General features: G+C 42.5%; 1 protein-coding gene across 7 annotated transcripts in view; it reads left to right on the top strand.

The window, feature by feature from the left end:
* Window positions 1-27,645, top strand: part of PHRF1 (PHD and ring finger domains 1) — a 71,743-nt gene that overhangs the window by 27,738 nt on the left and 16,360 nt on the right. For 6 of the 7 annotated variants that reach the window (XM_075928263.1, XM_075928261.1, XM_075928259.1 and 3 more), the window contains 11 exons: window positions 4,977-5,091; window positions 5,490-5,603; window positions 7,748-7,983; window positions 10,726-10,809; window positions 11,875-11,999; window positions 14,149-14,252; window positions 14,747-14,916; window positions 19,423-19,549; window positions 19,925-20,049; window positions 22,712-22,899; window positions 25,105-25,224. In XM_075928263.1, coding sequence (XP_075784378.1) covers window positions 5,001-5,091; window positions 5,490-5,603; window positions 7,748-7,983; window positions 10,726-10,809; window positions 11,875-11,999; window positions 14,149-14,252; window positions 14,747-14,916; window positions 19,423-19,549; window positions 19,925-20,049; window positions 22,712-22,899; window positions 25,105-25,224 — 1,484 coding nt within the window. In that variant the 5' untranslated portion in view covers window positions 4,977-5,000. Of the gene's footprint in view, window positions 1-4,976; window positions 5,092-5,489; window positions 5,604-7,747; window positions 7,984-10,725; window positions 10,810-11,874; window positions 12,000-14,148; window positions 14,253-14,746; window positions 14,917-17,284; window positions 17,420-19,422; window positions 19,550-19,924; window positions 20,050-22,711; window positions 22,900-25,104; window positions 25,225-27,645 lie in introns of those variants that run through there. The other variant, XM_014574498.2, reaches the window with a different exon arrangement.

Below are 27,645 nucleotides of genomic sequence, written 5' to 3'. Positions count from 1 at the left end.
TTATATTCAGAATATTGTTGTAAATTCTATTTTTTTGTTGTAATATTCTATTTTATTTTTTCATTAGAAATAAATTGAGCTAATACATATTTGAACCCACGCTTTTGTTTAGTATTCCGTATTATCTGACATTTCCACTATCTGACCATCCTCCAGTCCTGCTTAGGTCAGATAATCAAGACTCTGCTGTACTATATAAGCTTCCTCAGCTTCTGCCTGACTGCAAAGACCCATAATAAGGATGTAAGCGAGTAGTTGCATTCCCTCCTCATTGCTGCCTCTGTATCAGAGGCAGCAGTGGGAGGAGACCAGGAGCTGGTGCTGGGGGGAGCTGGCTTAAAAGCTCAGTTTCTGCACTGCTGCCTCTATCAGGTGCAGCTCATGCTTCTGGCAGGCCCAGGCTTGCCATGAACAGGAAGCTGGGACCCCCTGCGGACACGGACTGCGGCCAGTGCAGCCTGTGTTCGCAGCTAGCTGTGGAGGCCTGGGATGGCTGCAAACACAGGCTGCGCCAGCAGCAGCCCCTGCTGGGACCCCCCCACAGACATGGGCCGTTGGACCCAATGCGAGCCGGGACTGGGCAAGCCTGGCTCAGTCTCAGCTTGTGTTGGGTCAGGGAGCTACTCCCGCTGCAGCTCTGCATTTTAAATATAGTAAGAGCTGTTCCAGCATTTTAAATGCCATAGTGGTCACGGCCCCCACACGAGCCGGGATTGAGCTGGGCTTACTCAGTAGCAAAGCTGCATGTGCACCCAGCTCTTACTACATTTAAACTGCAGAGCCGCAGTGGAGTAGCTCCTGGAGCTGAGACTGAGTGTTGTCTTTGTATCGACTACACCATTAGATGGTAAGGATTTTAAGGGCTAATGGCGCTCTGTCATGATCTGCAAGTGGTATTCCACATGATCTGCGTGGTATTCCAGCAGTACTGCTCTCCAGAATAGAGAGTATTATTTCTAGCAGCATGTCAGACCCTCACAATTAATGTTCACATACTCTTACCTTGTGGCCCAAACAGATTTGCACCCATATCTCCAGTTGTGAAAGGCCAACATATGTAAATGCACAAAAAAAATCATCTTACTCTGGAAGTGGCTAAGGTGTGTGTGTGAGAGCTAAATTGTTCATTCTGTGTACGGGTTCTTAATGTGTCCTTGTGTGGGTAGAGAAACTGAGAACATGCAGACCGAAACCATTTAAGGCAGGAGCTGGCAAGATATAGCCTGCGAGCTGGATGTGGTCTGTCCCTCTGGGATGCTCAATGCGGAGCAACCCCATGCCGCTCAAAGTGGCTGACTGCTCAATGTGACTCTGTACCACACGTTGGGGAGGAGAGGCTTTGCTCACTGCCCTGCTCCCAGTACAATCTCTCAGCTCCTATTGGCAGGAAACCAAGCATCCTAAAGGCTGGAAACTGGCCACTGGGATCTGATAGATTGTGCTGGGGCAGTGCACAAAGTCTCTACCCCATGCCACACATGGTGCAGAGAGACATGGGGTTGTAGCAGGCAGAGTGTCAGCCTGAGATTCTTGCTGGCTGGAAGCCATCTAGGTAGTAAGTGCCTCCCAGCAAGAGCCTGCCTCTGGCAATCCACCCTCTCCTGCACCCCAACTCTTACACATTTGAAATCATGAAGACATTTACTTGACCATTCCTTAGAACTATCATTAAAGTCTGATGATTCTTAGTCTTCTGGTTCACTTCCTGTCTGAATTTGGGGAGGAAAAGGTAGTAATACATTTTATAGGGCTATTCAAGTTCATTTGTAAGCTGTGGGAGGGAGAGAAAAGTTATAAAGAGAGTGGGGAAAGGAGAGAAGGTGAACTTGATGATAAATCTGAATTTAGTATGGATTCCATAACTTTCACATTTTCTTTAACAAGTTAGACCTCTGATAGTTTTGGAATTGTGTAAAAGGATGTGTAGATGATAATCAAAAGATAATGGGGAAATATACATAATCTGTGTCAATGCATCATTAAGGTGGAAAATTAAAATTATTCAGAAAGTACAAATACTAAGGTTTTTACATTGATGTGAACTTGGCTACATTGCTGGTCCTGTGTATTTTGTGGTGATACATGCAACATTAATAGAAATATTAATTAAATACCAAGTTGTACTCTAGACATTTATCAATTTCTCTGAAAATTAAGCACTTCAATAATATAACCTGACTAAAGTTGCTCTAATAATCTTAATTTTGGAATTTCCCAACTTTACTGTTCTGTTACAGTTGTGTAGTTATTGTAACTATTGTAGCATTTAATTATATTTATATAATAGAGTTGAGACCCACTTTGAATACATGCATATGCACTGCTGGAACTTGAAAAACTATAATGGAAACTAGCAGATTAAAGGTGCATCTTATTCGTTCAGTTACGTTGCTTTATGATTGACCCACTTTCAGCCAAAGTCAGTCTTCATCAAATGTAAATGTTTTTTAAACACTCCTATTACTAAATTAGCTAGAAGTTGAATAGGGATAAATTCCCATTGAAGTCAATGGAAATTTTGACTAAGGATACAGTTTTTGATTTTTTTCACTTAATATTAAAAAGTGCTCTTTACAGTTTATTCTTATGGATTAGTGAAACCAGCATTTTTAAGGCCTTTAATTTAATTATGCTACAGGGATTCAAAAGGAAATGAAGATGTGTAATTCCGGGGACATCATGAGAGTCTAAATCATACAGTACTATGATGTTTCAGAGCTTATTTTAGTATCTGGCATTGCCTGGGTCCTTCAAGGCAGGTGATGGCAGCGTGGGAGGTGCAGGAATCAGTCTAGGGTCTTGGGAGTGTGGGGGTGGCAGGACAGGAGGCTGGGGGTATGCAAGACTGAGAGTTGGGGACTGACGAGGGGCTCAAAGTAGGGGAGGTCCCATCCTCAGGAACCTTCTCTTTCTTCTCAGTCCGCAGGGGCCTTTCTTCCTTCCCTCCCCCCAGCTCAGCTGCCAAGAGATATGGGGTATAGAGAGGGGCGCTTAACCAGACTGGTGACAGGCAAGATGGCAAGTCCCAGCCTCAGCTGGCCGCTCTCTTGGTGGTGAGGCTTCCCTAAGTGGTCACTCTTCAGTATAGCTCTTCCTTGCACTTGCTGTCCCCAGTGGTCACTCTGCAGTATCAAGTCCCTCCGCTCTGTGCCCCCTCCCTTTCTGGAAAACCCAGCACTTCCTGTTTTCCATGCACCAAACCCTGACCTTGCTTTAAGTTAGCGTAAGAGGAAGCTGCATGCCAATTTTGTGGCCCTAGTTCTTACCAAGGAGTTTTTGAACAAATGGATTCCCCCCCACACACTCTAAAATATATATATAGATTAGATAGATTATACACAGTGTGAAGGTGGGAGGGAGAATTAGGCAACTAATTAGAACCTCATTACCACATTCATAGGAGAATTTCTAAATCCCTTTTCTGAAGAGCTCTAGGAAGCCTGACATAAGACATGTCTGTTTAAACAAGATTTCTATAAGCAAGCCAGAGATTAATGTACTTGTACAGTAGTCTGTTTCTTAAATTGTATAGTAGCATATGTAGTAAAAGCAATGGCTTGATTGTCATTAATTATGGGTTTGGATCATGCCACAATACTCAGTGTTTGTCAGTTTACCAGCCTGTGTTAACTCTCAACAATTAATTTTAGTTGCATTTATGTGCACTTAACCCATGTCTCATTGTGGCTTTTTTTTTTTAAGTTTGGTCATGGGATTTGTTATACTTCATTAAGGAACTGTACAAGGGAAAGACCTATTTAGACTGTCTGAAATACAGTGTTCTTTGCCTGTTTTTTTTTAAACTCGGACAAAATATTGAGATTGTGCTTTGGTACTTCAATACATTTTTTTTCAGTTAGTCCTTATGTATTGCTAGAATTGGAATTTATGTGCTCATTTACAAGGGTTGGGTTCCCTTCAGAGGATACAGAGAGCTATAGGCTATTCTCAGAAGTTCCTCTCTACATGGTCCACTCACTATCTCTGTCATTTACAAACTCTTCTTGCGCCACTGAATTTTTAACGACCAAGGAAGCGCAAAAAAAAAAAAAACCCCGTACAGATGTGGTTCTTGGATATAACAAAAGAATACTCTTTTCACTGTTTGTTCTTCCTTTAGTCACTGGTTCAAATTAAGGCATGTTGAATTGTAAATGTAAGCCAAACTTGAGAAAAAGCTGCATCTGTTTAGCTCTTCACAACATTCTGTAACTTTACTTGACAAAATGTGGCGCTCTCGGAATCATTTGTAAATTGGAAAACAAAGTTTCTAACTACATTTTTGCATCCTTGAATCTACTGGGAGTAGCCACTTTCAGTAAGTGACTAGTTTGGGAGCACAGTGTAAAGCCAGTTTCCAGCTTGTATAAATAAGTAATTGGGCTGTTTTTAAGGAGTAATAATATTAAAGCAGCATATTACATACATTAATAGTCTTGATCCTATGGTGCTGTCAGAAGTGCCAATTTTCAACAAGAGGGAGGTGCAGGATAGCAAATTTTAACTATACAATTGGGAACAAATATGACATTCTTCTGACCCATAATGTGCATCTTTGCAAATTGGAACAAGTTACACATTTAAAGAATTTGCATTTTAGCTTTTCTACTTAAAGCATCTGCTAGAACAGTGGTTCTCAAACTTTTCAAGCATATGGACCCCTTTTCAGTCTATTAAAATTTCATGAACCCCCAAAAGTAAGGAGAAAAAAGAAAAATAAGGATCTAGTCCCTTATTTTTTAACTTTCCATGGATCCCCTGCAGTACTGTCATGGACCACTAGGGGTCTGCAAACCACAAGTTGGGAACCACTGCTCTACAATGTGTACACCAAACATCCTCGACATACAATGTATACACTTGTCTACATCCACTATTTCTCATTGCATGCTGAACAAAAACGTATATGCTTATTCAAGCAGTGAGCTGTCATACTTGTTAGGTCTTTTGTTTTACTTGAGTCTCCTTTTTTTCAGGGAGCTGATTCCCAATGTCCCGCAATGGATGATGACAGTCAGGACGAACAAATAAACAAGAATGCTGCACTAGGCAAAGGCAAAAGACCAAATCTGGTGCTCCTAAGTGATGCAGGTAACTCAAACCACTCTCTGTTCTTCCTGTTTTAGGTTTGAAATAGTGTGGGCCTATCCAAAAATAAGCAGTATTTATAGATACATATCTGTTTTGTGTGTGAGAAACTTAAATCTTGGTGCAATCTCATAGGTTCTATGCCTCCAGCTGTTGTTTTTTTTACACTACTAGCCAATTAACTAAACAGTGCAGTTATAGTTTGATAATAAATAATATAAAAAGGGGCTGCAAAAAGCATCTTGGAAATATGTTTTTTCAGCTTCTATATGAATTTCCCTGCAGCAGGATTCTGATATGTACTTAACTCCCACCCATTGCAAATAAAAATTATCATATTGACTGGTCATGTGCAAAGTAGAAACAATTACAGTATTTTTTTTCTTTTGTTCTTTTAAAAGAAAGCAATGATGGAAATAGTGAGGACTCAGAAGACGATACAGGAAGTGAGGAAGAAGATGGCACTGATGAAGATGGGGGTGAAGAAGATGAGGAAGAAGGTGAAGATGTAGAAGGTGAGTCTATTAAACATGCTGCTGTTGTGCTCAGTTTTCTGCTGCTCTTAGGCCAATCTTTTGCCCAAGCAATATGTTAAAATGGTATTTCCTGCATTTGTTAAAGAACAAGAAACTTACATACTGTAATAATACCTACTTGCCCAAATGGCCAGGTATTAGAGGTGTAGCAGTGCCCTATGTTGCATATGAAAATGCTGTAATGTTGCCAGCATACTACATCTTACTATAAAAATCAAGTGTCTCTTTTTGTAAGTATGCGGCTACAGAGCTAACATTGTGAATATAACCCTTAGGAACAAAGTACTGTGACTTTTCAGACTCTTCAAGATGTGTTTGAGCTTGACAATGGTCACTTACAAAACTCAAAACAAAAAAAACAAGCAGAGAGAGAGTAATATAATTTCACAATTATGTGATTGCTTATGTAAACTTGTACTCTACTGAAACTGAGGTTCAACTGGTAGAAACATGTTTTAGGATTTTAATTTTCTTCAGTACATCTTGCAGGTTGTTGTGTGTGGACCAGTGTTTTCCAAATCATTCTGTTTAGATTGATTGAACACAGATTTGATTTGAGCACTGCATGCAAAAAAAGGTATTAATCAGCCCTCTAAAATAAAATACAGGACAATGTAGCACTTTAAAGACTAACAAGATGGTTTATTAGATGATGAGCTTTCGTGGGCCAGACCCACTTCCTCAGATCAAATAGTGGAAGAAAATAGTCGCAACCATATATACCAAAGGATACAATTAAAAAAAGGAACACATATGAAAAGGACAAATCAAATTTCAGAACAGGAGGATGGGGGGGGGAAAGAGAGGGAGGTAAATGTCTGTGAGCTAATGATATTAGAGGTGATAATGGTAATATCATTAGCTCACAGACATTTACCCCCCTCCCCCGCATCCCCCTTCTGTTCTGAAATTTGATTTGTCCTTTTCATATGTGTTCCTTTTTTTCAATTGTATCCTTTGGTATATATGGTTGTGACTATTTTCTTCCACTATTTGATCTGAGGAAGTGGGTCTGGCCCACTAAAGCTCATCATCTAATAAACCATCTTGTTAGTCTTTAAAGTGCTACATAGTCCTGTATTTTGCTTCAGCTACACCAGACTAACACGGCTACATTTCTATCACTAGTCCTCTAAAATAGTCATTCTTGAACCTTAACTATGAAATATGCAAAACAATACACGCTGTTCCTGTTTGGTGAGGAAAGTATTAAATAGTGTTTTAGGAGGTAATTTGTGTCCACTGCTTCAGCTGATGTGTTGTCTGATAACTACATTAAGAACTTCTCTGAAAAAGAATTCTGTGTGTTGGACACTTAACTTTTCTCTAACAATTGTGACAGAGAAGTGCCCCACTATTTGCCTAGAATGAGAATTAACACTAGCTAGTGAGTGATTAGTGATTTTTATTTTTAGATCTCAAATTTGAGTCCACCACTGAAGACACTCTGGATGGCCCTGATTTTGGGGGGGAGGTGGGTACACGCTCTACACTTTAACAAGGTTTTAGTGACTCTGGTGGGACACCCAAAATCAAAAGTCACTTCTGAAAAACTGAATGATTGAGAGTGTTTGTTTGCCAGCGCTCTATGCCCTTAGAGCTCCTATGAAGAAGTGTTGAATGAATGCTTGTTTTGAAAATTGTGATGTGGAAATGAGCCAACTTGCCTTGTGCTCTTTCACTGCCACTAATGATATGCTACAATCTTCTTCAAGACTAATCACAACTCTGATTACAAGCGATTTCAGTAGGATCCTTTTTAAAAGGAATACCTAGTACAGTGTTTCTTAAACTGTGCTGGGGCTCTGTGAGGTTGACAAACTGGAAACATCGATAGGTACAACACATACAATCAGTGGACCGCTGGGGCTCTGCATACATTTTTACGCATATAAAGGGCTCCGGAGCCCAAAAAGTTTGAGAACTGCTGGCCTAGTGTTTATTAAAGTGGAGGGGGGCTAGGGGGAGAGGAAGGGGAAAAAATCAGTCTGTCTTGTGATAAAAGGATTGTACTTACCCTTCCCTCCCAAAAGCATCCCTTCACTTGGGATTCTTTCTGGTCTAGTATTTTCCCACACTGAAACCCTGCAGTACCTGACAGCTATTTTTTCCTGATTCTCAAGATTCTGAAGATGAGGAAGATGATGACTGTGCTGAAGAGGAAGAAATGGAAGCTGCTGTTGGGGAAACAACTGTTTCTCTGAAAACAAAGCCACAGACAAATGGAGGGGACATTTCTTCTGATGATGATGCTGAAAACTGCCCCATCTGCCTAAACACCTTTAGAAATCAGGCTGTTGGAACTCCTGAAAGCTGTGCCCATTATTTCTGCTTGGACTGTATAGTGGAGTGGTCTAAAGTAAGTGCTCTTTCTGCTCTTGTTCTTTTATCCAAGATGGTAAGTTAAGCTTTCACACTTCTCTGTCTTCTGATCAGCCTGCAGTCATATCTTGGTAAAGATCTGTTGAGGTATAGTGAGGATAGTAGCTGGAATATTCAAATTCACTTTTTTAATTAAACATTTATAAAACACCCTCAATACTGCTCTATTTGTCAGGGATCACATTTTGTGGAGGATAGTCTATTTCCCTTCTGAGACTTTTTTAGTCTCCCTGCATCCCTTTTTGTTCCTTTCTCATAGCTAAGGCCAAAGAGGGATGAGATTTGGAAGCAGTGATGACAAAGTGCTTCAACTTCACAGTGTCTATGGCTGTGGGCACAACCAGTCGATCGTGAAGTGTTCCAGTCCCCCCTCCCTCCCTCCCCAAGAAGGAGCCCACGCTGGCACTCCAACCTCCTGGAAAAATGGAGGTAGCACTGGCTTCCTGTGGCAGGGGGAGTCCCGCGGCTGTGTGCCAGATCTGGTGTCTCAGGAAGTACGCACACTGCTCGTTTCCTCCCCAAAACAGGCAGCGTGCTTCCTGAGAAATTGGATCTGGTGCACAGCTGGGGACTTCCTTCCCCATGCTGTCTGCCTTCCTGCTATGGGAAGTTGAGGGGGGAGAAGTCCTGAGGCTGTGTGCAGGGTCTGACTTCTCAGGAAGTATGCTGCCTGTTTTGGGGAGGGGACGATCAGTGTGTGTCCTTCCTGAGACACCGGATCTGGCGCGCAGCTGCGGGACCCCCAGGTACCGGCCGAGCTGTCTCTGTCCCCTCCCTCGGCCAGACCCCCACCAGCACTGTGCTCCTGCCCCCTTGGCAGTCTCCCATCCAGCACCCTGCTCCAGGACTCTGGCCAGACACACACCAGCATACTGCTCCTGTCCCCTCCCTCCTGGCTGGACACCTACCCCCAGCTTGCTCCTGTACCCTGTTTTCCACCCAGATTCTGCAGCCCTGTCCCGCACACCGGATCCCTCATTTTTGGCCCCACCCCAGAGTGTAGAGGGGCCCACAAATTCCACTAACCCTGGAACTCAGAAGAGTTAATTTGGCCTAAGGCCTTGAACCTCTGTCCTACCAATCTTTCTCTCCTTTCCTTCCCCCTCTTGCCTGGCTAGAGTGCCAGGGGAGGGAGGTGTTTGAGCTGGGGTACATCAGTGAGGCTTGGGGGATTTTGGAGAGTTGTTTTTTTGCATATCATTTGTGTGGTCCCCAACCAATTTTTCTGTGGGTCAGTGACCCCTGACCCAAAACAGGTTCCCTGCCCCTCCCATAAATAAAGACAAGGCTGAAACGTTTTGTGTTGGACATAATATTTTATTTAAAAATGAAGCCTGGCCAACAAGCCCCCAGTTGGGACCAAACCCCCATCTGTCTGGAGCATCATAACACTGCTTCACCCCCTCCCCAACCGTAAGCCTATCATACACCTGACCTCTTCCCCCCCCCCCCCATTACCCCTGAGCCCCTCATATCCCCAAACGCCTGCACTGCCACAACACTCCTGCACCATCCACGCACCGCAAATCTGTGTCCTGAACCTATCATACTCCCAACCTCCCTGCCCTGAGCCCCTCATATGCTCCAACCCAAACTCCTGCACCCTCACATCCACAAGCCTGCAGCTTGCTCAGCACCTCAACAATCTTCAGCCTGGAGCTCCCTCCCTGAGCCAACATCCCCTTCTCCACCTCCTCCTGCACCCAACTTCCCTCCCAGAGCTTGCACCTCTCACCCCTTCCCACACTCAAATCCCTCATTCCCACCCCAGAGCCTATACCTCCTATCTCAACCCAATGAGAGTAGGTAAGGTCTGGGGACAGAAAATGATGGAGAGGAGGGGAATGGAGAGGGTGGGACCTCAGGGAGTGGTGGGGTAGATCTTGGCTTTCCCTGACATTTAAAAAGTGATCTTGGGTATAAAAAGTTTGGAGACCACTGCTCAAGGGCTTCTGTTTTAGGAATTAGGAAACTGGGCTCAAAGTCTTGATCTTAATAGAGTAGGTCAGTGCCCAGTAAGTGGGTGACTTCTTGCATGTTTGAAAAGCTGGCACACATGTTAAGAGCCCAGTTTCATAGCTCCTCTGTATGGAATTTTTGCTGGAATTTTTGCTGACTTCTGCATACTTACTGTTTAGCCCAATTCTGCAATAACAGATATTTGAGCATGAGAAGGGCCATAAGAAGACTGACTAGATGGCTTGCTCTGAAACTTACTGATCCTAATCCAGAATTAAATAGACAAATAACTTAGTTTTTGCACTCTGTAACAATTTTCAGAATTTAAAATTGTTGATGGGATGCTTCAGCCAATTCATTGTCTTTCACTCCTCAGCCCCTCCCCCTCCAAAACACTTGTCTGAAAACATAAACCGTTTTTTAAAAGGATTGTTTTGCCAAACATTTCCATCACTTTGGCAATTTTGTGTAGACATTTAAATGACCCAGGGATAATTTAGACAATTTACTATGTTGTTTTCTGAAAAATCAGATTATAATCTAAAAACTTTGTGCTCACTAATCTGGTGTAATTTACAGCAGCCAGGGGATAAATCCAGGGAAAACATTAATATTTAGATGTTTAATCCTTTAAGTAATGTGGCACCTACCACACAAGTATTTGAACACAGTCCTTTAAAAATTGAGATTCATTGAGAACTGTTCTTATGATCCTAGTTGATGGGACGAGTACTAATTTTTGTTTTTTCCCCCCTTCTAGAATGCCAATTCCTGTCCAGTGGATCGAATACTCTTTAAATATATTTGCATTCGGGTGCGATTTGGTGGTGAAATCTTGAAGAAGGTAGACCACCTTCTAACCTTCATAAAACTCAAGTCCATATAACCAGAAAAAAAATGTCCAGAGATTTAGGTTTCTCATACAATTTGTTTAATATTCAGTTATTGAAATGATTGCTATCTCCATCCTAATTTGAACACTTTTTCACTCATGATACATCACAAAGTGTGGTGCTTTATCTACGTAAGAAGGAATGGGAGAGTATGCTTACCTTTCATAACTACTTTATTTTGCAAAACAGAAATGATATTGAAGTCTTCTGGCCTTAGACCGTCTTTGTCTCAGGAGAAAATGCCAGGAACTGTGTGTAGGCCACTGCAGTACAAATAGAAATAAACACAGTTGAAATGCATGTGGCAAGATTAGGGAGTGGAACTATTTTATTTACCAGTACATAAGTGCTGATGAAGTATGCAAGAGGTAGCGACGGATCAGATATTGGAGTCCCAGTTCCTAGCACCAGAGGTTCAGTGTGTTGATAAAGTCTAATCATCTGTTGTTTAAATGAGTTAGTGTCCATTTTTCTTTAACATGTCAGTCAGCATAACGTCCATCTTGAAGACAGAGCCTTTCTTAGAATTCTAGGAATCTGATGTTATCTGATCATAAGATAGCTTATGTATTTCTACTATGATACTACCATGTTTCTTACTTTAATCCTATCTACTTTCAAAACCACCGGTGATGTTTCATTATAGCATCCTGCTAATGTCGAGAAGTCAGAAGCATCTGTACTTGAATGGTTCTACACCACTTGGACCTTTCTCATCTCAATCTTATTCAGAATTTTGACCATTTATTGATTTAAATGGCAATTCTCTATTGCTGAGGATAGCCATTAAGCCTGCCACAAAAGGAAGAGAGTGCCACAAATAAGGAAGATGGATGGTAGAAGTTGTAGCACTTCCCTCGTAAATGATCATGTTTTAGGCATTTTCAATAAAATGGAGGTTCTGTTTGGGTATAATAGGTAGTCGCTGTAGCAATGAATTACTGTGTTTGCTGATGTAACATGGTGAATAAAAATAATAGATACTTCTGCTTAAAACTTGACACTTTCTTGTTTAGATTCCCGTTGAGAATACAAAAGTTCAGGATGGTGATAGCGGGGAGGATGATCCAACTTTCTGTGAGGTGTGTGGCAGAAGTGACAGAGAAGACCGCCTGCTGCTGTGTGATGGCTGTGATGCAGGGTAAGAAGGGTTGAAGGCCTCAATTACTTCATTTGCAGTCCACAAAGGGCTCTGTATGAGGGCATGAAGTAGTTATAATTCACAACTGTTTTTCTGTACATTCAGTCTTGGTGGGCTACAATTCATAACAAGGTGATTGTTACACTGAAAGGAAAAGATGTACTTACCTTTCTCCTCACTCTCCTCTTAAAGCAATTTTAAAAATACTCTTATTTTAAATATTTGAATACTGATACATCAAGATACTCAAATATAGTGTGTGACCAAAGTCTCATACAAGAATTTAAAGGTGTTACACCATTTATATCACCCTTGCAAAGTTGTCCATTGAAAATTAACAAATTGAATGTGTATAAGTAAGTATAACTTGGTTTGTGCCTTCACATCCTGTAGTCCCCACGTGATTTAAATAATCATTCCTGATTGGGCTGAGAGGTTAAAACCTGTAAGGTCAGCCATATTGCTGATACACTGAAAAAATAAAGTAAATATTTATAATTTATAGAGCTAACAAAGAAAGACTGGATAAGCAGATCTCTTAACTGAACTCAAGTTCGTTCTTATTCAAGTCTGTTGTCCTGACTTTGTTTTGTGTTCTGATTTTTTTTTTAAAGGGACAGTCTCACTAATTTTGTATGCATTGTTGTGGCCATGTTGGTCCCATGGTATGAGAGAGAACTCACTGATGGAAGTTGATTCAATAAAAGATTTGTTTCCTCACCCACCTTGTGTGTCAGCTAATTATGGGATTTTTTTTTCAGAATTTACTCTAATAAAATGTTTTATCTTTGCTGAATAACAGCTTCTTCAGTGCTTTGATCTGAGTGCTTTTCATCTCTACTAGCTCTGTCTTGTAGGACTCTGACTAGGCTAAGTCCTAGAAAAACCTAGATTATTTTCTTTAAATTTAATGTCTCTTAACATCTAAGATTATATGTGTCTCTGTAATCTGAAATGGGAACAATAATTATATTTCCTATTGTTTATACTTTGCCTTTAATTTTATATATAGGGTCATTGTTTACTTTTAATAGGGAAGGTCTCAGTTGCTCTAGGAATACAGGTCCAGATTTTCTGTATGTGTAGGAATTGCATGAGGGCTTTCATTTGTGGCAAAAAGCATCAGTTATAGAAACATACTGGTCTGCTAGTTGATACTGGCTTAAATCTGTGCTAGAGAGAGAGCCACTAAATACAGCATATAACCTCAGGCATGAAACTTAGTCCAAGCATTTTTGCTTTTTAGGTTGGGTAACTCACTGAAGAAAATCCATTTAAAACTGATTGTCTTATAGCTATGTAGTTTGAATAGGGGCCGTTTCAAAAGATTAAACACTTTACTGACGGTGCTGGCTTTAGTTAATGTTATGCTATTTTGTATTAATGACATTGAAAATGGAATAGAATTAAAAGGAATAGAGTTGCATAATCTTAAAGCTTGATGGTACAGCTTCTATTGACTACAGTTGGTGAGACAATTTAATCTAGAAATCCAAATTACTAGGCAGATAATATTTTAAAATATTATGGAAGGAGTATCATCCAATAATTTTGTTGTAAAAATTCAACTGGACCGACATTATGTGGAGGACTGCAAACATGGGCCCCAGCTGCGCAGAGAGCTCTGTGTGGGTGAATCCTTGAGAGCATGTGAAGCTCCTAGCCAGTGTGGTTTCCAGCTCTGTATTTACTACCTTTCTGGGAATTTGATCCCAGTCACAATTATCACCCAGCAAAACGTGAAGCAACCAGCCTGGATGCAGAATTTTGTGAAGCTTGCATCCTTAAATGGTCAAAGTAACTTTTGGAAATCCTTTAAGAATCCATGACATTTGTGATAGAAATGTAGCCGTGTTAGTTTGGTATAGCTGAAGCAAAATACAGGACTATGTAGCACTTTAAAGACTAACAAGATGGTTTATTGTCATACATGACATTTGTATGACTATCAGGAAGCGTTAATGCTTTAGATACTAATAGAAGCATTTCCATAGCCTGCAGTGTAGGGCAGTGTTTCTCAGAGTATTATAAAATGTCTGTTTGCATATGAAGTGAGTTCCTTTATATGGCCCTTGAATGGAATAAAAAAACATTTTTCCCCCCTTTCAGTATTAGTAAAAATCTCATTGTGTGTTGGTTGCTCTTATAGATACCACATGGAATGCCTTAACCCACCTCTGAGTGAAGTACCCGTGGATGAATGGTTCTGTCCAGCATGTGCGCCAGCTAATGCTGCTGCTGTTGTTGCTACTGGTAAGTATTTTGATCAAAACACACTTTTGACCTGATTTGGATAATGAAAAGCAGTTGTTCTTGAAAGAGATACTGTCTAGTTGCTTAAGCCCTTCCCCCCCCGATTGTTTTGATGAGCAGCCTCTTGTGGGAGGGAAAGCAGTGTCGTATATTAATATTTTATTCAGGGGTTGTGAACTACAGTGTGACTTATTACCAGCCCTAGTTTGACCAGGAGGGAGAGAGTAGAGACAATACTTGTTGATGCTTGGAAAATTGTATTGTTTGCTCAAGGAGTGGCACTATTTGGCTCTGGTTATATCTGTGCCACCATTCTTACCAAAGGATCAGTTTGGGGGGTGGGTGGGTGGGTGGGTGTGTGTGTGTGTGTGTGTGTGTGTGTGTGTCTGATGCAGAAAACAGAATGAGTCTTTTGATTTATCTTCTTTAGTAAAACTTTCAACTTTTGAATGAATGCATCCTGACAAGTGACCCAGCGGGCTTTTCCTATTCAGATACAGATCATGTGAGTGAAGAAGAAGTTGCTGCACTCATAGCTGATGTCACCCCTACCACCAGTAGGCTACGTCTAAATGTCCGAACTCGAGCAATAGCCAGGACTCGGCAGAGTGAACGAGTTAGAGCAACAGTGAACAGAAATCGGATAACTGCACAGCAAATTCAGGTATGGAAAGTGCTGTTAGCTTAGAAATATGAACATAAAATTTAAAAACAAGTCTGAAGGAATCTCTTAGAGTTAAAGCAAGCCCACTTATTACTAGCTGACCCGGCTAGGTAGCAACTGAATTTTGATTGTCCAGGATTTAATGATTGCATTCTGGCAAATTGAAACAAATCACCAGTTGTGCCACGTGTGAGCAAATCCTTTAGATTCAAAATTGATTTGAAAAGTGCACTAATTTGCAGCCTTCTCTGGAGACCTATATTTTAACAGTTGTCACGAATGGAGATGCATTTATCATTCTGAATCCCCAGAGGACATTTGTTCCCAGTGCAAAGTCCCCCTCATGCTTTAGCAAAACTTAATTTTTCTACTGAAGTGCATTGAAAACTCAGGAAACTCTTGGCTTCAACCAGTGCTGTTAGGGTTTCACTTGCCTAAGCTCAGAAACTCTTAATTCATGTCCCAGGCTTTCATGGTTTATTGACTACTAGCAGACTTACCCAGCATTGCCCGGTACTTCAGGGCAGGCTCTTGGGTATGTGGGGGAGGATGCAGGAGGCTGGGCACCAGGGGTGTAGTCTCCTCCTCCCCAGGCCACCTGAGGCCTGTTCTCACCCCCAGCCTTCCAGCTGCCAGGGGACCTATCCTCTCCCTCCTGCCAGCGCTGTGGCTGAGTGCTGGGGTGGGAGGGGTAGGGTTTGGGGCAGGGAGGCTGCTTACCAATGTGCTGGCAGGCAAGATGGCGGAGCCCCAGTCCTGCTGGCCACTCCCTTGGTGGTGTGGCTGCTCCTAGTGGACACTGTGCAAGATAGCTCTTCCCTGAGGATTCCCTGCCACAAGCGGCCACTCTCACATTGCATCCCTCATAATAGCAGCCTCTCCCTTTGTATATTCTGGAAAACTGTTCTTGCTTTAAGTTAGGAGACGAGGAAGTTGCATACCAAAATTGGTGGTCCTAACTCTTATTGTTTAGGAGGAGTTGTTGAGCAACTTGCAGACAGACACACAGACAGATGCAATCTAAAATATATATGTGTATATAATATATAGAGGTTCTTTCTGTACTTGTGACTGTTGGTATATCTTGGGTTCTTTGTAATAGTCTGACATGAATTTTTCAGGAAAAAACAGGAAATAGTCTGGTAGCACCTTAAAGACTAACAAAACATGTAGATGGTATCATGAGCTTTTGTGGGCACAACCCACTTCTTCAGATTAATTTTCAGTAATACTATATGAAGTTATCCCTTCCCTTTTGTTTGCTAGAAGTGCAGGAAAATTGGCAGGTTGCCAAAACATGTTTCAGTTGTCAAAAAAAGGAATGCAACCAAAACATTCTCTTTATACTTGAAAAGCGGCAAGTTTTGTCAAGTTAAATTCTATAGAGACAATCAGACCTATATAAGAGAAGTCTGTAGAAAGGAAAAGAAAACAAATAGGTTTCTTTTCATAGTCTAGTTTCTTTCCACAGCTCTTTCCTGAGTGATGTACAAATTGTTTAATCATCCCGAGGTCCGGTTTGGAAAACAGTATCATCAGAGGTGAAGTCCCTATTTGAATGATTCTTCTTTCCTCTCTCCCTCCTCTCAGTGGTTAAAGTTGGTAAACAGACAGGTCTGTTAAACAAAATCTAGATGAAATCTGAGGAAAACCGTGGGCTGATGATCAATAATCTTGATACCTATAACTAGGAACAAAAAATAAACAATCAAAATAAAGGAGAGACATAAAGAAGTAACAAAATGACAAAAAGTGAATGAAAGACGAAGATCTTCCCTTCCAAGTTACTCTAAGAAACTCTCAGCTTCCTGTGGGCTGAGAAGTGTATCAGACTGTTTATCACAATCCTTTCAAAGTTTTTCAGTAGCATATCTGATCCATTCAATCACATTTAAAAAAAGGTCTTGAACAAACTCAGAGTAATCTGAAATACAGCAATAAGCCCAGTCATCAAAACAAAGTTCCAACATGCATTGAGTCCTTAACATAGTTAAGGTTAAATGATTTTGGACTTCCTCAAAAAGCCCTAATAAGCTGAAGTTTGGTAGCCTGTCTTCTAGAGGTAGGTAATGTCCAATCGTATGTTGTTACAACTCCTCACTTCCAATAGTCAGTCCTCCACATTTAAATAAGGATCAGTAACACATTCAAAATCCCACAGATTGTTGGATGCATTTTTGAAAAAATATAGTTGAAAGCAGTTGGTAGATATTGTTTCCTTTCTCACCCTAGATGCTAACTGCTTAATACAGTCATATCAGAAGTGTTTTGAAATAAAAAGTTTTGCAGTGTAACTGTTAGTGCTTTATTTCTGTCTCTCCCTACCTGTTGTTTTATAAATACAGTGTGTAGCTGTCTCCCTGCAGATGAGAGAGGTGGTGCACGGGGACTTAATCGTTGCATAGTAGTGCAAGACTGGGTGCCAAGTACTTCCCGTTCAAGAAACCATTCCGAGCTCCACTTCTCCAATCTGCAGAGATGATTACAAACTTTCCCTAGAAAGGTATTATTGTTCACTTCCTTTTTAAAAAAAAGCACACCTCTTACTCTAGTTGGCACTTAAATTTGACCTGTGCAAGTAAAATTCCAGTAGCTAAGAGAAGCTCTTCTGCTGTGCCCCTTGGCACATACAGAAAGGTGCTGATTTCAGATCCTTAGATAGCTACAGAATTTGGAGAAGCAGAAACTTAGTGTAATTTGTGCATTTTTCCAGATGTGCCTGGTATAGTTAAAATTTTAAGTGTTCAGATACTCCCCACTTTTTCCCTCCCACCCCGCGACAGAAAATGTTCATGTGTGGCGCATATTGGCATCCACAAAACTTAAAATTTTGCCCTATCCTAATGAATACCTTTGCAGAAATAGTTTTGTAGGGTGTGTTTGACATTTCAAGTATGTTCATTAGGCTTCAATGCTTGTTACCACACTGAGATGAAATGTCTTCAGTGAGCTCTAGTTTATACTGACTTTCCCATTTTGTTTCCTTCTTTGCACCCACAAAACATTTCCAAAGCAGTTTTTCAGTAATGTATATGTCATATATAGGAGTTAATATGTGTAAGTCTTATTTTGTATGTTTGTTTATATATATATATTATATACATATATATGAAACCTAATGGGCTGGTACTGTAAGCATTATATCCGCATGAGTCAAGTGTGAAAAGTGTGATAATATCTCTTATGCCACATTTATGGTGGTTTGAAATTGGCAGTTCAGGGGAGAAACAATATAATATGTGGTGTAGATTTGGCTTTCACAAAACTATAGCACTTAACCAAGATGGTTAGATTAGAGCAGTAGTTTTCCATCTTTCCAGACTACTGTACCATCGAAGCCAATGCCCTGCTGCTGAGGGCTAAATCATGTAACTTAGCTTCAGGGGGCTCCCTGAGGCATGATAGCCACCCTGTAACTCCATCCCTGCACGTGAGACCCTCCTCTGCCAAATCCTGCCCATGACCCCCATGTTGAGAGAAACTGATCTAAATGAGTTGATATACCCCTGAGAATCCCCTGCGGCACTGGTTGAGAACTGCTGGGTTAGAGTGTGTTGTTGCTTACCATTTTCCAAAAAGGTATGACAGTTTTGCTGCTACTGAACAATCAAGGGAGCTTTCTGATCTCCTCTGGATGACCAGAGTTCGGGTATGTCTACACAACCCACCCACCTACCCAGGTTTCAAAGCCCAAGCTCCAGCCCAAGCCATATCGTCAGAGCGCTGTCTGCACAGCTGTTTTTCGAGCACTAGTGCAAGCCTCACTAGCCTGAGCTTGTTGATCCAGGTAGGGAGCTTGCTTCAAAATGCTCAATAGACTTAGCCTACACATCCTGAGCTTTGCACTTCAAACTCAGGACCTTCAGCAGCTGGATCTTAGAGGTGGAGGCACACCTCTTGTGCAAGGGAAAAGGGGATAAACCATGGAATAGTAGTTCTTGTTCTGTTGTGATGAAGTGACACTGAAGAGGATTTTTTCTCTCAACCTTAAATTCAGCTCCTGGATGTTGGTGTTGAGATTAGCTGCCTTTGGTTTGTCTCTGGAGTTTCAAAGGGGAAAATATAGCCTGAAAAGTAAAGAAGCTAAGATCTTGGACCCCACAGTGCCTTGACTGTAATCCATACTGACCAAAAATGAAAATAGTCCTGCATTAGGAATAGTCAGTAGATGGGTTATGTGAGTTTGGGGAGTTCTGCTGTGATAGTGAATGTGAGAGTCTCCCGCTAGAGCATTGGTGTAAAAATGTCCGTGGCTTCTAATACTGAGGCATATTTTAAAAGCCTTAGTAGTCTTCACTTCAGCTGAAATGTGCTGGTGATACAAGTGACTTAATTTTAAAGGCGAGCCATTGCTTTTTGACAGCCTGATTCACTATAGTAAGGGAAAAATGAACCTTGGTGCTGGATCACAAGTCCCTTTATAAACAAATGCAATAAAACCATCTTAAACATTTGTTGCTGATTTATGGTGTATGTAACTTGTGTGATTTCTGTTCTGAAATGCAGCATGTGCCGAGGTATCTGATGTCTTCCCTTCTTGATGAAACAATTGAGGCAGTTGCAGCAGGGCTAAGCACAGCAGTATACCAGCGACCTCTGACACCACGGACTCCGAGACATAAAAGAAGAACAGGTAAGGGGATCAGAACCCTTTCAAGATTTCAGATCTGCAAAGTGTAAGAGATTTGAGTGAACAAAGCATGAAACAAACTGAAAATGGTACTGCAAATATGTCTGCATATCTCCATGGTACTGCATCACCCTAGTGCTTTTAAAGAGACTTCTGATTAAGTTCAAAGCCAGTGATATATTTCAACTGAGCTCTTAAATCCCTACACTTCCAACTTCACTATTTAATTCTAGTTTAGGATCTTTTGTAGCAAATTATAGCAGTGTGGGGGTGTTTTTTTTAAACTTGTTTCTAGTCTGTAGGGAAAGTATAAGTGAGTGTGTGTGTGTGTATACAATTCTGCTCTTTAGTCAAATACTTTGCTATGCTTGTCTCCAGGTAGAAGGAAGAAAGTAGCAGGCAAAAAAACTCATACAAAGTCTTCTGTTGGAAAAAAGAGTTCAGGGACACGGATCAAGAGACGTAAGCGTCGAATAAAGAGGAGAAAGGGGAAGAAGATACAAGTAAGTTCAGATGTTAGTTTATGCTGGTATAAAAATCTCTGCCATTAATTTCTCTGGTATAACACTGTAATGTAAGGCTGCAATAAGCCATTCCACACACAATATATTGTTGTTATGACTACAAGCATGTCTTGGATACTGGTGAACTATGTAGTGTGTATATAATATACTGAAGAATAAGTAGGAGTCCTGTGGCACTTCAGAGACTAACAGATTTTTTAGGGCATAAGCTTCTGTAAATAAAACCCACTTCATCAGATGAATTCGAGTGGAAGTTACAGAGGCAGTCTGTGTGTTGTGTATATACTATAACTTCTTTATTTTTGTCTGTGTGTGTACACATGTATGCACGACAAAAGAAAAGTTACTTATTAAAGGTAGGATAACTATAATTGAAGCTAATCAAATCAGCTGTTGAGTATTTGCTTCAGGTTGTTGGGCTGTCTGTAGGCGAGGACTGGCTTGTCTCCCAAGGTCTGTGAGTGAGGGATCGTTTTCCAAGATAGGTTGTAGATTGTCAATCATGTACTGGAGGCTGGAAATGCTACTGTCAGTTTGGAACTGAATAGGAATACCTAATGCTTTCAAGGATTGCGCAACTAACAGTATCATCAAAAAGTAGATGCTGATGAGAGATACCATTGGATACTTTAATATGCTGATGTCTCTCTGCTGTTAAGGACAGGACCCAGCATATTATCATGAAAGAGCTAAACTATATTAATAACTTTTAAGGACAGCAAGTTCACCCAAGTACTTTCCAAGGCTGTTTCTGTCATCACTTCGGCTGTGTCTACATTGGCCCCTATTCCGTAATAGGGATGCTAATGTAGCACTTGGGAATAGGCAAATCCGCGGGGGATTTAAATATCCCCCGCGGCATTTGCATTTTCATGGCTGCCGCTTTTTTCCGGCTTGTAGATAAGCCGGAGAAAAGCGCCAGTCTGGATGCAATCCTCCGGAAAATAGGCTCTTTTCCGGAGGATCTCTTATTCCAGAGGATCACGTCCAGACTGGCGCTTTTCTCCGGCTTATCTACAAGCCGGAAAAAAGCGGCAGCCATGAAAATGCAAATGCCGCGGGGGATATTTAAATCCCCCGCGGATTTGCCTATTCCCAAGTGCTACATTAGCATCCCTATTATGGAATAGGGGCCAATGTAGACACAGCCTTCAAGTTTGGCACAGTCAAGACAGATTTTCCCATTGCTGTAGTAAATTCACCTTTCCAAAAGGTGGTAGTTAGGTCAACAAAATAATCCTTCTATTAACCTATCAGTTTTTATTGTGAGAGTTAGATCAACCTATTTGTGTAACATAGAGCATGATGTTTTTCACAGCATGAGCAATGTAGTTGGGTTGACCTAAGTGTTAGGTGTAGACCAGGCCTAAGTCTATTGACAGACTTTTAATGCTTTCAGAATCACTTTTCCAATATGGCTTAGGAACGGATAGGATTCTAGTTTGGACTCTGCTGCACAGCACACAGTCTTTAGAGTAGTTAAGATAACGAGGAGTTTGATAGCATGCATTTTGAATGACCGACTGTTGTGTTAATGTATGCTGTTTCAGGAGTTAACTGGAGTGGCCATTTACATCTAATATGGGCCTGTAACAGGTTGTGACTCATTGCCATGGTGCCTCCTGCTGGTCATTCTAGGAATTGGCTTAGTCCAAGCTCAGAGCACCCTTTTCTGGTAGTGTCTCACCCACTGTTATCTTTTCTGTTCTCCACCACTCATTAGGACTGCTGCCCTTCCCCCAGGATATTGCCTTATGTCAGCACCCCTATACTCTGGTGCCCTCCCCTCCAGAGGGAACCCCAGCCTTCTATACCCACTTTGCTTCAGGGACCCATTGCTGCTTGTCATCTAGTCCCTGCCTTGGGGCAAACTGCAGTCTGAAATGGCTACTCATCATTGGCAAGAGAGTGTGGACCTTCTGCCTTCTCCTGCTCTGGCTGCTCCTATGCAGCCCTAGTACCTTCCTGGGCCCCTCTGGGTTATACAGGCCTGAGCTCCCCTGGCTCACCCTGTTTTCCCCCAGCACTGCTCTGTCCAAGGTACCTTTCTAAGCAGGCAGCAAGTTCCTTCTCCCTCCTGAGTTGAACAAGAGTGTGCTCTTCCTGGCCAGCCATCTTTTTATACAGAGCTGCTGGGTTCTGATTGGCTACCTCAAGCCCTCTTGTGACTGACTCCTAGCCACAGTCCTCTCCCGGGGCTGTTGTAATCCCTTTTTCTTTCTAGTGCAGGACAAATACACTGTCACCCACAAGTGTGTGTAATAGAAGCATGGCATACAGATTCAGTACAAATTTTTGTAAACAAATGTAAAATTACCTTCATCAACCTATGCAACGTCCATTATCCTGACTACAAAATGCTAAATAAAAATAGTGAACAATGCAGTCCTCGACATTCCAGACGTACACTAGTGAAAGAAATTAGGGCTTGTAGCATAGAGCACACTGAAGACCAACACCGTTAGGCCTCTGCATACTTCAACTCAAATCAAAGTAAAACATTTTTTTCCAAATTGCGGCGTGCTTTAAGTGCCACGTATCACACCCTCTTCCCTCCTTGCACTTATAAATAATTTGGATATTGATAGAAGCCTTTCTTACAATGTGTAATTGTTAACTTTTTCCCCCCTCTCCTGCTCAGGTAAAAAGTGAAGTTACTGCTCGCTCCCGTATTGCAAGAACTCTTGGCCTTGGTAAACCTGTACGTGGCGCTTCAATCCCTTCTGTATATAAACAGATAGAACCCTCACTTGGCCTTATGAGAGCAGATATTGGTGCAGCTTCTCTGTCTGTGTTTGGAGATCCCTATGAACTGGATCCATACGACAGGTAAGATCTTGGGATCAAGCCAGAGCTGAAAGTTTCTCAGATGTGTGTTGATGCTGTAAAATATTGCAATACTTAATATCTGGATGCCTTCAAAATTAATATTTCAAATGTGTATGTTTTGGAGGGAGGTCATAATCAGTGCTTGTGCAGCTGCTCAGGAGGAATTCAAGTGCCACCCAGCTGATTAGCAGAGTTCCCACTGCTGGGTTTTTTGTTTCTACCAGTGGTGCACATTGGCATATGCCTCGTGCACAGAACAAAATCTAGTCTGCATATGGATGGAAAAGATTAAAGGGAATCTTGGTCATAACAAAGGTTAAGATTATGTCACACAGGTCATGGAAGTCACATATTATGTGACTTCCAGAGATCTTTGGCATTTTCTGTTTCGGCCCTGAGGGAGTGAGGCTGGAGCTGATGGTGGCAGGGAGCACACGCACCTCTGAGCTGCCTCAGGGAGTGGGTGCTAGACTGCTCCCACTGCTATAGCAGGGCTTAGGCTTGGGCTCATTTCCCCCATCAGTTCCATTTTGTCACTATTGTTTTTAATAAAAGTCAAGGACAGGTTAAAGGCTTCTGTGAATTTTTATTTATTGCCTGTGACTTGACCAAGACTTTACTAAAAATACAGTAAACTTCCGATAATCCGGCACCTTTAGGGCCCAGGGGGTGCCAATTATCAGATATGTCAGACTATCAGAAGCGGGGACTATGAGGGGTCTGGGGTGGGGTGGATGCCACCCCAGACCCCTCATAGCCCCCCCTTCCGATAGTCAGGCTCTGCCCCAGACATCCCTGATTCAGCCGCTGCTGAAACTGACCAGCAGCGGCTGAATTGGGGATGCCTGCAACAGAGCAGCTGGAGTGCTGCCGGGTTGGTCCGGTAGCGCCGACCCTTGGCGCGGTGAGACCAACCCGGCAGCACCCCAGCTGCTCGTGGGGACGCCTGGGGCTGAGCAGCTGGGGTGCTGCCGGGTTGGTCCCGCAGTGCCACTCCTTGGCGCTACTGAACTAACCCAGCAGCACCCCAGCTGCTCTGCCCCAGGTGTACTCAAGTCAGCTGCTGCTGATACTGATCAGCGGCTGACTCCAGGAAGCCAGAGGCAGAGCTGCTCTGCCCTGGGCTTTCTGGAGTCAGCTGCTGGTCAGTTTCAGTAGCGGCTGAATTGGGGACAGCTGGGGTGCTGCCAGGTTGGTCCCGCAGCTCCGAGGGGCAGCGCTGCGGGACCTACCTAGCAGCACTCCAGTTGCTCTGCTCCCGGCTTCCCCGATTCAGCTGCTGGTCAGTTTTAGCAGTGGCTGAATCAGGGAAGCTGGGAGCAGAGCAGCTCCAATGGTCCGGCTGCCCGAAGCACTTCCAGGTTCCTGATGGTGCCGGACCATCAGATGCCGGACCATTGGAGTTTTACTGTATAAGTAAATATTACCCTGTGTCATAATATTTACCTGTAATGTAAAACTGCATACCAAAAGATCACTAATGTCTCTACTCAACTTGAAAGATTTTAAAGGGGCCTGATTTTTCAGAAATGCAGAGTAGTCTAAAAATCAGGCTTTTTAAAAGAAGTCTCATGCTGAGCATACATAAATTATTAGTCACTTTTGTCATTGGTATGTGAAGCTACTTAAGTATCTCTAAAATCTGATTCTTGTTAAACTAGTGACTGACTATGAAATTCTTTATTAAGAAGTAGTTAGCAAATTTGTGGGAGTATGACTCTAAAAGTACAGTGAATCTGTAGGGTTGTATGGATCTCTTTTCTTCCCACCAGCTCATGTCAAAATGCCACTTCTGAGTCACTTATCTCGTGAATAAACCTGAAGTTTCTTTTTAAAGCTTAATCTTAAATTGAAAAACTATATTTGACCATTGCCACTGAAGGAATACTGCCTATTTGAAGTCTAATATATTTTAGAAAAGATTGTTTCCAGTAAGACTCCATCCCTTGAGTATCCCCTTAATTTTTGTATTTTTATAGCTGTTTACGTATAGGTTTAAAATATTTTTCTCTCCTGTTGTACTTTGAGACACCCATACAAACAACTATAAAGAACTATTGTATGCAAAAAGTTAACTAAAATAAAGAAAGGAAACTTTCTTCTGTTCTTTCAGTTCTAGTTGTCTTTGCTGTGGTGCCAACAGTAGATAAATGGTTCCGACCATGGTTTTTAAGTTGACAGTTTTCCATTGTTTGTCTCTTTCAGTAATGAAGAGATTCTAGCCAACCCAGCTTCACCGGTGAGCGCTAAAAGGAGAATTCTTTCCCAGTCAGCATTAAGATCTCATCGGCCTGTGGCTAGACCTGTTTCTGTGGGACTTTCTGGGTAAAGCAACCAAACTATTACTTTTTAATTGTATAAAATGTGGAATGAATCTAGGTCATAGGACTTGATTGTGCCTTTTGATTTTGGGTATCCTGCATAAGAGCACATTTTAGCCCTTCTTGGGTAGCTAAGGAACTAGAACACATTAACTGAAGTGTTAACTTGTGTAAAATGTAATTACACTGAGACACCTTCAGTTAGATGCTTTTTTTAGGCTCTTTGGGTATGTCTGCACTGCAGAGTTTTTCCAGAAAAACAATACTTGCGTCCGTACTGCTGTTGCGTTCTTTCTACAGAAAGTTGAAAGAATGGAGGATTTTTTCTGATGGCAGTAAACCTCATTCTATGAGGAAGAAGCCTTTTTCTGAAAAAGCTTTTTCAGAAAAAGGCATGTGGGGAAGTAGAAGAGTTTTTTTTTTTTTTTTTTTTCTTCAAAAGAGGCCTCTAGGAAAAGGCATAGGTACCCTGGTGGCCACTTCATCCAAAGTAATCACAACTTAAATGCGAGAAAGCGTCCAATCAGCGTGGACACTTACCTTTCGAACAAGCGCATCACTTTTTGTTACACTTTTGCTGTGTTGACGCTCTCTTTTGAAATAAGCTTTTCCAGAAGATGTCTTCAGAAAAGCTTCTTTCGAAAGAAGCTGGCAGTCTAGACATAACCTTAGCCTTGTGCTTTAAACCCTTTTCTTCGGCTGTCTTTCCTTGTGGATTCCCCGTATCCCATTTTTCCATCATCCTTGCTTGCTTGCTTTTGATTCAGTAGCTCCAACTGTCATATTGAAATGTGAAGTTTGGAAGTTATCCCTTGTTCTGATGTGGTCTGGCCATTTTTTACTTTAAATGTTGCATTTTAAATATATGTTCGGGAGCACTGGGAAACTTGCAGTCTCTCTCACTTAAAAATGGTGTCTGAGAATCAATATGCATCACAAAAAAGGATCCTCTTATTGCACTTCAGAAGTCTGAGCACGTAAGTGGCTTTACACAATGCAGTGCAACAAGCTGAATATAATGTGAATAGGAGCTCAATAAATTTAGTGGATGATTTAGATAACTAATCTGTTTCCTCTGCTGTTCAGTAGCATTTAGAAGAAGACTGAGGAAAGAGTGTTCATTTTAACCTGTGGGGTTATATACTGGGCAGTCAGTGATTCTGTTCAAATAAGCAGATCACTGAACTAAAGAGGAATAGGATGCTGGAACTAGGAAGTCTAGTTGTAGCTGAATGGAAGAGTTGCCTGAAGGGAGTGCAGTGAGAGCTTCAGGATTCCAGTGTGTTGGCAGCTGCAGGGGATGGGACAGAGCTGAGTGATTGGGGAGAGTCAAGGGACAGGTATAGGTGTGTGTAGCTTGTTGGGGTGCTTCTCAGAGAATGAAGGGGCTCCCCCCGGGACCAGTGGGTGGCCACTACAAGCCCGGCTCTAATCCCAGGCAGGGGCTGCAACAGTCAAGCAGTCTAAGCAAACAGTCAGTAGCCCAGTCCTAACACCAGGCAGGGGCTGCAATAAACAAACAGTTTATATAAAGACAATGAGTAGCCCAGCCCCCACACAAGGTCGGGCCGCAACAGTTAGCAGTCAGTAACCCAGCCCTAGGGCAGGGGAACAGCTTCTCCCAGGACAAACCAACTAGGTCATAGTCAGTACACCCAGGTACAGAGTCTGTATCCTTACTCAGGGAAGGTTCAGGCCCTTCACCTGTGGCTGCACGATGCCGGAGGGGAGACTGCCACCCAATCAAGGGATGGCAGGGAGGGCGCGGGCCCTTCCTTCACCACCGCGCCCTGGCCCAGGGTCCTAATAGCAGCTGGTAATCAGCTACCAGGTCAGCCGGGATCCAGACCAAAACTCTGCTGCACCAGGGTCAGTGGGGGATCCACTCCGCAACCCACTGGCCCCCGGCCAGACCAAGGTCGACTTCCCCTGGGCCGGCTCCAATTCTCCCCTCCATCCTGGGTACCTGGTTTCCTGGGAAGTCTCCCGGGCGGCCAGGAGCGGGGTCCTCTGGCCACAACAGCAAGCCCGTGTGGTAATCCTCCCAAAGAAGGCCGGGAGGCCCAGGCCAGTTGTCCGACTCCTCTGCCAGCCAGGGCAGGGAGGCTTTTGGCTCCTCAGCAGTCAGGGAGGCGGAGGCCTCTGGCTCCCTTGCTGGCTGGGGAGAGAGTGGCTCTGGCTCTGTCTCTGGCAGGGCCCAGACTGGCCTTGCAGGAAGTCCTTTTATATCTCTAGGCCCACCCCCTGACTTCCTCCCAGGTGAGTCCTCCAGGTGAGCCCAACCTGGCTCAGGGAGGGGCACTTCCTCCTCAGGGTCAGTGGGTGGCCACTTCAACCCACTACAGTGTGGGAGTAAGAGAAAAAGTGAGAGTAAAAAATTGTAGAGCAAGGAGACCGTGAGAGTGGGGGAAAAAGGTGGGGGAAA

This window comes from Pelodiscus sinensis, chromosome 4 (genome assembly GCF_049634645.1).
Source record: "Pelodiscus sinensis isolate JC-2024 chromosome 4, ASM4963464v1, whole genome shotgun sequence".
Taxonomy (NCBI): Eukaryota; Metazoa; Chordata; order Testudines; family Trionychidae; genus Pelodiscus; species Pelodiscus sinensis.
The sequence above is the reverse complement of the archived record's forward strand: the minus strand, read 5'-3'. Positions and strand labels throughout refer to the sequence as shown.